Here is an 11,927-nt window from a genome sequence, read left to right on the forward strand (position 1 = left end):
ACCATTTCACAAAAATGGCAAGAACCAGATTTAAGTATTTTTTTCAAGACCACATAGCAATTAAAGAGTAGAGAACAATACGCTCTTCCAGTACCGCATCAGAAACTACCCACCTCAGAATGCAACTTTCCCCAAACTCAGATTCTTCCCTATCCATCCCTAAATGAGAGCCAACTGCCCTTAACCAGGGAGAACTCCTGAACACCAAAACAGACCTTATAAACCAGAAATCAGTCCTTGAACCTCTACCTCTGCTCCCACTCTGAGTCCTCCCTCTACCCATTCTCCCTATACCTGTAACACCTGAGAGGGCTCTTCTTCACCACCTTCTTCAGGCCCATCTCGGGTGTCACTGTCACGAGATGAGGGGGTTCTCGAGGGGCTGGAAGGCCCTCCTAGCAGCTGAGGGGGGAGGGAACGGAGCAGCTCTTCCAATGGCAATTCTCCCTCACGTCGAAGCAGTTCAATCTCACGCCTCTGGGTCTCCGCATCGTTGCCTTCCTGTTGTTCTTCAACCTCAATCGTCTCCTCATCATCCTCTTCCTCCTCCTCTTGGGGTTGGAAGTCCCCATCTATAGCAGGAGAACAAGGTCACAAAGTCCACGGGGCCCTGCAAGCCACAGGGTGGGTTTTCAGCTCTGGAAAGGGTACATGAGGAAGAGTAACAGAGCCAAAGAGGACACACACCTTCATCGTCCAGCCGGGAAACCGGGGGTGGAGGACTAGAGGCAGCTGAGGAAGAGCCAAGGCAAGGGGAAGAGCCAGCTTTGCTGGATGCTAGCGGCTGGTTGAGGCTCTGAGATAAAAGGTCTGAGTACTTTTCAGTTTGCCCCACAATGAAGTCCAGGTGCAGGTCCAGAGCTTTTTTACGCTTTTCCTCAAGCCGGGACTGTTGCTTGAATTGCACCACCTGCCATAGCATGAAATAGATGGGTCACTAAGATAATATTTTATTTATTTTTTTAGATTTATTTATCTGAGAAAGAGAATGGGAGAGAGAGAGCATGAGAGCGGGGAGGGTCAGAGGGAGAAGCAGACTCCCCGCTGAGTGGGAAGCCCGATGTGGGACTCGATCCTGGAACTCCAGAATCATGCCCTGAGCCGAAGGCAGTTGCTTAACCAACTGAGCCACCCAGGTACCCTAAGATAATCTTTTATTCACGTACTCTTTTACCCAACATTTAGGGAAACTTCCTCTGTGCTAGCCTCTTGACTGGCTTTTCTTTCTTTTTTTTTTTTTAAAGATTTTATTTATTTATTTGACAGAGAAAAAGAGTTAGCGAGAGCAGGAACACAAGCGGGGGAATGGGAGAGAGAGAAGCAGGCTTCCTGCCAAGCAGGGAGCCGGATGTGGGGCTTGAACCCAGGACCCTGGGATCATGACCTGAGCCGAAGGCAGACACTTAACAACTGAGCCACCCAGGCGCCCCTTGACTGGCTTTTCAAGAGGGAAAAACTAAATGACCTAAAAAGTGCTTCTGAGGAAAGCACAAAGGGAGGACAGGAAAGAGAAAAGCCAGTTTAATTTCAGGCAGCAGGGAAAGATTTACAAATGTATCTGGGGCTGAATCTTAAAAGACTAAGTAGGTGTTCCCTTTTTTTTTTTTTTAATTTTTTTATTGTTATGTTAATCCCCATACGTTACATCATTAGTTTTAGATATAGTGTTCCATAATTCATTGTTTGTGCATAACACCCAGTGCTCCATGCAGAACGTGCCCTCCTCAATACCCATCACCAGGCTAACCCATCCTCCCACCCCCCTCCCCTCTAGAACCCTCAGTTTGTTTTTCAGAGTCCATCGTCTCTCATGGCTCTTCTCCCCCTCCGATTTCCCCCCCTTCATTCTTCTCCTCCTGCTACATTCTTCTTCTTCTTTTTTTCTTTTTTTTTCTTTTCTTTTTTTTTTTTTTAAAGATTTTATTTATTTTATTTTTTAGAGAGCAAGCAAGAGAGAAACAGCATGAGAGGGGAGAGGATCAGAGGGAGAAGCAGGCTCCCTGCTGAGTCAGGAGCCCGATGTGGGACTCGATCCCAGGACCCCGGGATCATGACCTGAGCCGAAGGCAGACGCTTAACCATCTGAGCCACCCAGGCGCCCCTCTTTTTTTTTCTTTCTTAACATATATTGCATTATTTGTTTCAGAGGTACAGATCTGAGATTCAACACTCTTGCACAATTCACAGCGCTTACCAGAGCACATACCCTCCCCAGTGTCCATCACCCAGTCACCCCATCCCTCCCACCCCACCCCCCACTCCAGCAACCCTCAGTTTGTTTCCTGAGATTAAGAATTCCTCATATCAGTGAGGTCATATGATACATGTCTTTCTCTGTTTGTAAGTAGGTGTTCCCTAAGTGGGCATGCGGAAAAAGGCATTCCTGGCAGCAGAAAGAACATGGGTAAGTTACCAGGGATGTGCAAAAAAAATATTTGAAGTAGAAAAAAAAGGAATTGACAGGAGACAAGACTGAAAATACAGACAGAAACCAGGTGGTACTTGAGAAATAAAACTTAATACATGAGAACAATTTGATTACTAAGATCTTCGATGGTATTTAAACAAGTAAATGGCACTGAAAGGTTTTAGGAAAAGCATGCTGAATGCCCTGCAGAGGACAGATGGCCTAGAGGGATCAAGAAGTCCTATTAACAATCCCCAAAGGCAGGACCGTATTTTTCCACTGTATTTCTTTCTTCTTCACAGCACTCAATGCTAGAGAGATCCAATGCACAACAGAAGTGTCACTAAAGTTGCCTGAAATTAGAATATTCATTCTCTCAAGATGTTTTGATCATTCCTGCTACCATGCTATCCACTAAGCAAACCTAAGGCATTTCCCTTTCCCAATTCCTGCTACCTACCTTCTCCACATTGCTCCAGAACTGCCTGACGTCCTTGGCCATGGTGGAGGCGATTCGGCGTAGCTTGGCCTGCTCTTCTCTCCGAGCCCGTTCCTCTTTCTGCCGTTGCTCCTCGTGGTGCCGGATGACCATGCGCACAACCTGTGGGAATAAGGAACCAGAGTGAAAACACTCCAAGGCCAGTCTCCTACTCCCTCCTCAAATCAAGAGCAAAGAGAATAATCAAGTCCAAGAAATCTGAGAAGTCAGAGCTTGCCTCCTGAGACTATGGGCATTAATAAGCACCCTATACTGTTTGTTCTGTTTGGTTCCCTTCAAACCAACTCACTTATCAAGGAAAAGGAAACCTGGAAAAGAAATATGGAAGGTAGGTCCAGTTGCTGACATACCTTACGGGCCACACCCCGTTTCCAACGTCGCTCCTGAGCAAAGTCAGCAGAGAGCCACTGCATCTCCTCACAAAGATAGTCCCAGTGGCCTTTGGGGCGGGGAGGCTCGGGCACTTTAGGCAGCCTCTTCAGTGACCAAAAACCCTCCTTCCGCAGCTCAGCAATCCGAGTCTCAATCTCAGCCTCCTAACGAGGAAGAGCTAGGTCAATCAAGTTACTGCACATATATGCTACCTCATGAACACAGCTGAATTCCTGGGCACTGATTATATATAGGCACTGTCTGGACTGAGTGTTTTATGAGTCTTAAGTTCACATACCAATCCTGCAAGTAAGTAGATATTATAACCTTTTCAAGTGAGAAAAAAAAAAAAAGATCAGGGAGATTAAGTGATTTACTTGAGATCACACAACCAGGAAGTGATAAGAGCTGGGAATTAAAAATAGGTCTAATGACTCCAGACACCAGATTTCACGTTCTTTCCATTATTTCACTCAATCTCCATGCCCCATGAACATAGCAAAGACTGAGGAAAACATATTCCAAGGGAAGCCTCCAGAGAAGCAGGGAGCGTACCCTTCCTTATATACCAGATACAAAGGATCTTCATCACTGTCGAATTCCGCTTGAGAAAAAGATGTTCATGCTTAGAAATATAAAGCCCAACGTATACAATCTGATTTGTTTTTACAAAACAAATGTATGTTTTATAAAAACGTACATTTTGGTGAAAATACTAGAAAGTTATACGTAAAAAGATTAAACAATAGTATGACAAAAGATAACATGTTTCTATAAAGGTTAAATTTCATAAGCAGGAAAGTAAAAGCATTTGAAATCAACAAAAGTGACTTAAAAACTCAAGACAACTGGGGCGCCTAGTGGCTCAGTCAGTTGAGCATTGGACTCTTGATTTCTGCTCAGATCATGATCTCAGGGTTGTGGGATCCAGCCCCCGTCAGACTCCCCACTCGGCTTTTCTCCCTATCCCTGTCCCTCTGCCCCCCCCCACTTTCTCTCTAAAATAAATAAATCTTTTTTTTTTTTTTAAGATTTTAATTATTTGAGATAGAGAGAGCTAGCATGCATAAGCGGGGGGAGAGGGGCAGAGGGAGAGGGAGAAGCAGACTCCCCGTTGAGCAGGGAGCCTGATGCGGGGCTCGATCCCAGGACCCTGGGATCATGACCCAAGCTGAAGGCAGATGCTTAACTGACTGAGCCACTCAGAAGCTCCTAAAATAATCTTTAAAAACAAATAAACTCAAGAAAACTGCCTTCATTATTCTTGTTCTCTCCTGACAAAAACTAAATCAGAGAAAATAACAGCCATAGATGACACAGGGAACTAAATGACCTGATGGTGAAGAAAAAAATCAAGACAGACAAGGGTATTAGACCAATGGCTCTCAAATTTAAGCATGCATCAGAATCATCAGGAGTGGGGTGCCTGGGTGGCTTAGCCAGTTAAGCATCTGCCTTCGGCTCGGATCATGATCCCAGAATCCTGGGATCGAGCCCCACATCAGGCTCCCTGCTCAGCGGGGAGTCTGCTTCTCCCTCTCCCTCTGCTGCTCTCCTTGATCATTCTCTCTCTCACTCAAATAAATAAAATCTAAAAAAAAAAAAATCATCTGGAGTACTTTTTAAGACAGATTGCTGAGCCCCACCCTCGACCTTTAAATGGATAGGTGGAAGAGGGGTACGAACAAACTTGCATTTCTAACAAACTTCCCAGGTGATGCCAATGCTGCTGGTCCAGGGACCACACTTAACCACTGGGTAAGGCAACAGAGGCTAGAGGATAGAAATGAGAAGTAGAAACCAGTAAATATTAAGAGCCTTACAGTTTACAAAGCACTTTCATGTCTATTTTCTCCTTTAACTTAGACCTCACAACAGTCTATAGACTACTACACCACCTCTACCTTACAGAAAAGGAGGCTCAGAGATCAAGCAACTTGCTCAAGATATGTTAAGGCACAGCCTATACTCTAAATCCACAAGGAAAGAAATGTAAAATGCTCATGGGACTTAGAAGTCGAGGAAAGAAGAATCCTCATAGGCCTTCCCAATACGTACATGCTTGGCCTGCTCTGCAATCTCAGCATGGCTCTTCTCCCACTTTGGGCCCTTGTTAGCCAGGTCAGCAGCCTGGGGTAAGCTGAGCCCCTCCAGGGGCACTGTGGCACTATCTGGGGGCCCTGGAGGTCCATCCAGAGAGGAATCTTGAGCTATATGCTGGGGGGAGATGCCGCCTGCCCCACTAGAGGCTGGGGAACTGGATGAGGCAGGGGACACAGGATTGCTGCCTGTCATGCCGTCCGACACCATCTAGAAAAACGGAAAATGATAGATAAAATGAATGCTTAGCACCATGAGAAGTTCTCATCATATTATTTCATTCTATCTTACAAGGAAAAAAAACTCCGGAGTAAATGATCAACCTCGTTTTTATAAACACAAATTTTTGGGTAATGTTTTGATGAGGTGTTCAAGGTAACAGACCCAAGTTCAGAGATGCTTGGCATGCAAGAAGAGTTATAACCTGACATTTACACAGTTCCCAAATTCAAGAATAATACCATAGCATGTGATTTCAAATGCTAATGATCCTTTCAGAAACTCAAGAATTCCACTCACATAAACAACTCCCTATTCTTCCTTCCTTTACACAGCAAGTATGGCAGATTCACCTATTAGAATAAATTTGAGTTATCACCAAATTCAAAAAGCAACAATGACTACCACCAAGATCACTTAAACCTCTTTATGTTCTTCATCAATCTTGGTAGTTTCTTTTACTAGGAAGGTGGGAAGGGGCGTGGGGTTGGTCACTGTTCTCAAATACTCACCTATTACTTTACAAGGTACGGAACAAACAATAGTAAGTAGAGAACAAAGTCTCACTTGAATGTGGACAGTGAAGAAACTCATAAAAATCACTCCGGCACACCATCCTCACAGGTGTGCCACTGAAATTCCTACCTCAGTTAAATGACAGAAGACTGTATGTCACAAAATTCCCCAGCTGCTCAGGAAAATTATAAGTATCAAATTCATACCCGTCAAAAGCCTACTGTTTGCAAACCTATGTATAGGTATACTCTCAAAAGCCACATTTTTTATACTCTTACACTTCCTTAGTATAAGAAAAGTATCAACACTACACACCATCCATAATGCTTATGTTGCTCCAATTCCTAAAGAAACTGAGCTATTCTCAAAGCTCACAGTTTAGGAGCATGTTGTCCCAACCTCCATTTCCAACCTGGCCTAACTGAACCCTTTTCAGGTAACAAGAAGTTTCTACACTCTTAGTGATCAATATTGTATTAACGTCAAAAAGAATGTGAGTATCTAATAGGACTGATGCTCAACCTGAGCACCAAAAATTTTCTAAACACAGATAGCTAGGATCATGGATATGTGGCTAAAACTTGCCACATTTCTTCTGCCTCAGACCCAACAGCCCACAAAGCAGAAACAGAGAAGGAACCCTCCCCACTTTCAAACCTGTGTCTGCAGGATTGGGAGCTGAGGGTGAGCAGGGGAGGGGCTGCTCTGCATGGTCCCACTCCCAGGCTCCTCTTTGGACGCCTGAAGAATGACTGGGTCGTTATCACCACTGCTGCTGGCCGAGGGGCTGGCGTCCGGCTGCAGGGCATGCTGGGAGCTGGCCTCATTCTGGGCCACCGGCCACCGGGACCCGCCTTCCAGGGCCCGGGGCCCACTAGGGCGTCCCAGCCTCCGCTCAGGTCCACCGGCCTCTGGAGCACCTAAAATGGGTAAAAAGAGTAAAAATGGGATTTAAAAAGATTAATGAATCTTTAGAAAAAAAAACAAGAACAATGTTAAAGAATAAAGATAATGAACAATGATTATAGCCTACATTTCCTAAGCTTCCACTATGTGTCATACTTTACTGAACACCGACTTGATATGTTCTATAATCCTCACACCTACCCTGCAAGTCAGGTACTTTTCACACCTTAAGAAATGTTTATTCAGTTCCTTCTATATGCTAAGGATAGAGACAGAAAATATCCCTAACCTAAATGAAACATGCATTCTAATACTTTCCCTATTTTATAAGTTAGAAAGTCAGCACACACAGAGACCTAAATGCCTTGCATAAGGTCACACAGTAAGGAACTGAAAGACTGAAACTCAGGTAGTCTGATGCCAAATCCATGGAGAACATGCTACTCTCCTTGGGAGAAGCAGGGTGATCAGACCTTTCTCTATCCACACGTCTAGTTTTGTTCTTGCACCATTATCAAACCAAAAATACTGACTTATAATTTCCCTCATTAATTATCTCAAACATCTCTCCCATTAGCATCAGTACACAAAACAGTATCTGAACCCTCACCTGTGTGAGCTGAGACCACACCCCCTGTGAAAGTCTGTACTTCCACGGTGCCGCCGTACTGAGGGAAATCACGCCTGAAACAAACAGAAGGGCAGAAAAACAGCAGTGAGGAACCAATCCACATTTACCAACACCTATCAAAACCTTCTTTACAACAACTTTTGAGGCTTTTAAGTATACCCAAATCAAAGGTTGAAAAGAAGAGAGTTACAGTAGTAAGAAAAGCTCACATTTCAGAAAAATAAAAGCAAATCATGTTTTTCAAAAACAAAATTCCCTAGAGACCTAAGATTCTGGCTGGAGGAGAAGCACTGAAGTGAAGCAAAAAAAAAAAAGAAAAAAGTTTAAAAAGCTGAAGTGTAAAAGGCTCCAACCATTGAATGGAGAGCAAATAAAGCAAAAAGAGCTGTCACATCCAGAAGCTCAAAGATGTTGGCTCTCCTTTGCAGTGAGGGCTGCACAAAATCACAGGAGAATCCACTCTTCCTCTCTGGGCAGGGCCCTGTAACTCCTATACCTGAGCCATGAGACACTTCCCCAAACACAAGAACTGCAGCAGGAGACATTAGAGGAGAAGTCCGAAGTGAGAAAGACCGCTCAGCAAAGAACCATGCCCCGGAAACAGGTAGGGTAAACCCACCAAAGGCCCGGAAGTGTTTCCCCAGTGTTTAAGGAAATTCCTTCACCACGGTGCAGCCTTTGATTCACTCCTTCCTCCACAACAGATTCACAGGACCCGAGCTAACCAGAATCCAAGACGCCTGAACTCTTGACTCCCCCGCTTCACTGCTCTCTCCCAACTCCTTCCAACAGACTGACCCGGCGTGACCCCTGACCTCTGCCCCAAGTTGCCACTAACCCTAAGCTAGCCCCGCCCCCTCCTAGACTCCCACCCCACCCAACGTGCGCGACAGACTGGGGGAGGGGCCCGCGCGTGCGCGCCTGGAAGTGGAGAGAGCAGGCTGCGCGCACCGCCCGGGGGCTCCCGCCAGAGCCCAAACCCACGCACACAAGGGTCGCAGGCTGGGAAGTCTCTCATCCCTACCCGTCAGGGAGCCCCCCACCACCAGACCGCGAAGGGCTGACATAAGGGAGGGTTCGTGCCGCCAGGTCCTGGTTACTGACTGGATATGGTGGGCGCGCGCCCCGACTCCTCGTCCCACGCCCCCCTTCCTCTTCCCGCGCGCCCCTTGGGGGGGGGGAATGGGGTTGGTGGGCGGGCAGGAGCGCACCTGGGTCCGTCCTCTCAGGGCTCGCTCGCTCGCTCAGGCACGCGTGCGCAGACGGGCGGGAGGGGAGAGGAGATGCGCCCGGGCCCTGTGCTGGCCGGCCTGGCCCCCCTCAGCCTGTCTCTATGGGCTCGCGCCGACAGCCTCGCGCACCGGCCCCGGGGCCCCGGCCGAAGGTGCGCGCGCAGCACCCCGGGAAGGTGGGAGGAGAGGCGGTGGCGGAAAGATGCGCGCGCAGTCACCCGTCAGGGGAGGGGGAACTGTGGAGCGTCCGCCATCTTGTCTCCCTCTCCTTACCTGCGTCCTCGGGGGCGTGCGCACCACCCCCCCTCCCGCCGAGGAGGGGGGAGGGCCCCCTCTTGGCTGCCGCCTTCGCGGCCTTTAAATTCCCCTGGGGCCCGTGGCTACTGCCACCGCCTTGCTTCCACTGCCTCCTCTCACGGCACAAGAGATGCGGGCGGTGGGTGGGAAAAATGGAAGACGCTACTCTCAGCGAACCGCCGCCGCCGCTTCCGAGGCCCCACCAAAATGGCCGCCGCCGTCTCGGCCGCCACCACCACCACCAGCACCACCACCACAGCTCACTATCGCTACCGCCGGCGCGGCCCGTCCTCTCGCGAGAGACAGTAACTGGAGGTTGGGGGAACGGGGAGGCTCGCGTGCTAGCGTAGGGCGCTGCCTGAAGCGCAAAGCAGGCTGGGTGATGTAGTCCTCTCGGAGACTCCGCGCTTGCCCGGCGGCAGAGCGTCTTTATCCTCCACCAGCGAAAGTGCTCCTGGAGCTGCATTGCGGCTGCCAATTCGGACTAGTCCACCGTTTTTTAATACATCACCCGGAGAGCTAAAGCAATTTGTCAGGTCCTTTCAGCAAGTTAGCAGTAGAGCCTGGGCCTCTGGATTCCCCACGGCAGTCCACTTACATAGAGAGCTGCTCCGTTTTACACAAGGGAGTTATTCCCGATAGCTCCCAAGCACCTATATGCCATTTGTTGGCCAACTTTCTAGGTTAAGAACTCCTTTGAGATGCCTCACCCCAGAAAAGAGTAACAACAGTTACCTTCTACTGAGATCACTTTGTGCACTAATTCTTTTAATCCCAACAAGCTCCATTTTACAAATGAATTGAAGCTCATAGATTAACCAGTGACAGAGCCCAAAGCCAGGATTCATAGCCAAGCAGTCTAAATCACAAGGATACACAGGCAAAATTTACCAACTAAAGTCAGATTAGGAAGCCCTGATAAAGTTTTCATTCAGGTCCTCTTCATCCACTCAGTTTAGTTCTTACCTGGTTTACTCAAAGAGTTGATCCTTCTCTCGGTGTCACTGATTTGAAGATGTTTTTCTTACAGCAAAGATCAGGGTTGAAAACTGAAAAACGTGTACCCGTGAAACTAACATAACATTGTATGTTCGTTATACTTTATTAAGAAAATAAATGTAAATGAAAGAAAACTCAAATACCTAGGAAGGTAATATAAATAAAATGAAGAGGGTCAGGTGAGAAACGTGAGGGACTGGAGACTATATGCTCTGTCTCGCAAGAACAGCCACTGTTCACACCACTGTTCCAGTGGTCACCCTGCCGGCCAAAAGGGTCAAATTCAGCCGCAGGTTGCCAGTTTACTACCTCTGGCCTATGCTGGGGCCTCAAGGCATACAAAAGCACCCAGGACAGATTGTTTGATTGAAAAAGTGGTTGAAGGCCTATCCATTTAGGGCAAGTTCAGTCTTTTTTTTTTTTTTTTTTTTTTATACCAAGCTTACATATTTCTGAGACCCCAGCATAGAACCACACTGAGCTTCCAAGAGATCTCACATCTCTTGGCCTTCCCATAAACCTTTTTGTCCTTTTTCAGCTATTCTTCCTTCAAAATTCAGCTCAAGGGCGACAACCCCCAGGTGATCTCTCTCCTTTGACCACACCTAGGCTGGTTTTCATACTGTTGGCTCCCATAGCCTCCTGGGTTTCATAAAGCACTGATTGCATTATATCTGGATTCATGGTCTGTCCCCTCCACCCCAAAAAGTATTATTAACCCCTTGAGGATAGCAACATGGTTTATACATGAAAATCCACTAAGCCAGTCTCAGAAAGATTATTCAGGAAATGTATTAGTGTGAACTACTTGTATTATAATACTTGGTTAAAAACAAAAATAAGGTATGGGATTCATGAGCTCAAACTGAAAATAAACCCCAAATCTCTCTTCTATTTCCATGACTATCACCCTTGAGCCAGTCACCATTATCTCTTGCTTGGATTACCCCTGACTGGGTTTCCCACATCCACTCCTGTTTCTCTACTCCATTCTCCACATAGCAACCAGAGTGACCTTTACACATAAATCAGATCATGTTGCTCTCACACCTATGAGCCCCCCAAATGGCATCTTAATTCACTTAAATAAAAACCCAAATTATGTATCATGACTTAAAATCTCCACAGGACAGACATGTTGAGCTGAAGAAGCCAGGCACAAGAGAATATATATAATCCCATTTATAGAAAGTTCAAGAGCAGGTGATAAAAATAAAAATAACCATTGAGAGACAGATTTTACCTGGGAAGAGCCACAGGGCTCTACTAGAAATGTACCCACTGATTTACATGGCATCTGGCTCCTTCCCTACTACAGTACTAGAGCTGACTAGTTGCAACACAGGCCCTAGGCCCACAAAGCCTCAACTATTTTCTGTCTGGTGCTTTACCAAAAAATGTCTGCTGACCAATGTTCTCTATCTTGATCTGGATGAGGTCATTTCCATGGATATATACAGATGTAAACATTCATTGAGCTGTGTACTTAAAATTTGTGTACTTTGTGTACCTCAAAGCATGTATTTTATACTTAAATTTTAAAAATAAATATCCTACAGGCTATGACCCCTGTCTACTTTTTTTTAAAACTTCATTTACCCCTTGTCCACTGTACTGAAGCCACATGCCCTTCTCCAAACCATCCATCAAGTTCTTTTCTGCTTCCAGGGCCTTCATTTTTGTTGTTTCCTCTGAAAGTTTTTCCTTAGCTCTCCCTTTTCGTGAAGGTCTCAGTTCAAATGTTGCCTC

The 11,927-nt window shown here is 46.4% G+C and overlaps 1 protein-coding gene across 5 annotated transcripts in view; it reads right to left on the reverse strand.

Annotated features, from left to right (window-relative positions):
- Positions 1 to 9,308, reverse strand: part of SRCAP (Snf2 related CREBBP activator protein) — a 32,528-nt gene extending 23,220 nt beyond the window's left edge. For 3 of the 5 annotated variants that reach the window (XM_032430699.1, XM_032430700.1, XM_032430696.1), the window contains exons 1-8: positions 8,862 to 9,072; positions 7,630 to 7,703; positions 6,771 to 7,033; positions 5,337 to 5,588; positions 3,257 to 3,442; positions 2,868 to 3,008; positions 688 to 910; positions 295 to 572 (exon numbers count right to left, since the gene is read on the reverse strand). In XM_032430699.1, the coding sequence (XP_032286590.1) occupies positions 295 to 572; positions 688 to 910; positions 2,868 to 3,008; positions 3,257 to 3,442; positions 5,337 to 5,588; positions 6,771 to 6,824 (1,134 nt within the window). In that variant the 5' untranslated portion in view covers positions 6,825 to 7,033; positions 7,630 to 7,703; positions 8,862 to 9,072. Of the gene's footprint in view, positions 1 to 294; positions 573 to 687; positions 911 to 2,867; positions 3,009 to 3,256; positions 3,443 to 5,336; positions 5,589 to 6,770; positions 7,034 to 7,629; positions 7,704 to 8,146; positions 8,289 to 8,861; positions 9,073 to 9,155 lie in introns of those variants that run through there. The other 2 variants (XM_032430697.1, XM_032430698.1) reach the window with 2 other exon arrangements.
- Between the last annotated feature and the right edge of the window lie 2,619 nt (positions 9,309 to 11,927).

The sequence above is a fragment of the Phoca vitulina genome, unplaced genomic scaffold (assembly GCF_004348235.1).
Source record: "Phoca vitulina isolate PV1807 unplaced genomic scaffold, GSC_HSeal_1.0 scaffold45, whole genome shotgun sequence".
Lineage (NCBI taxonomy): Eukaryota > Metazoa > Chordata > Mammalia > Carnivora > Phocidae > Phoca > Phoca vitulina.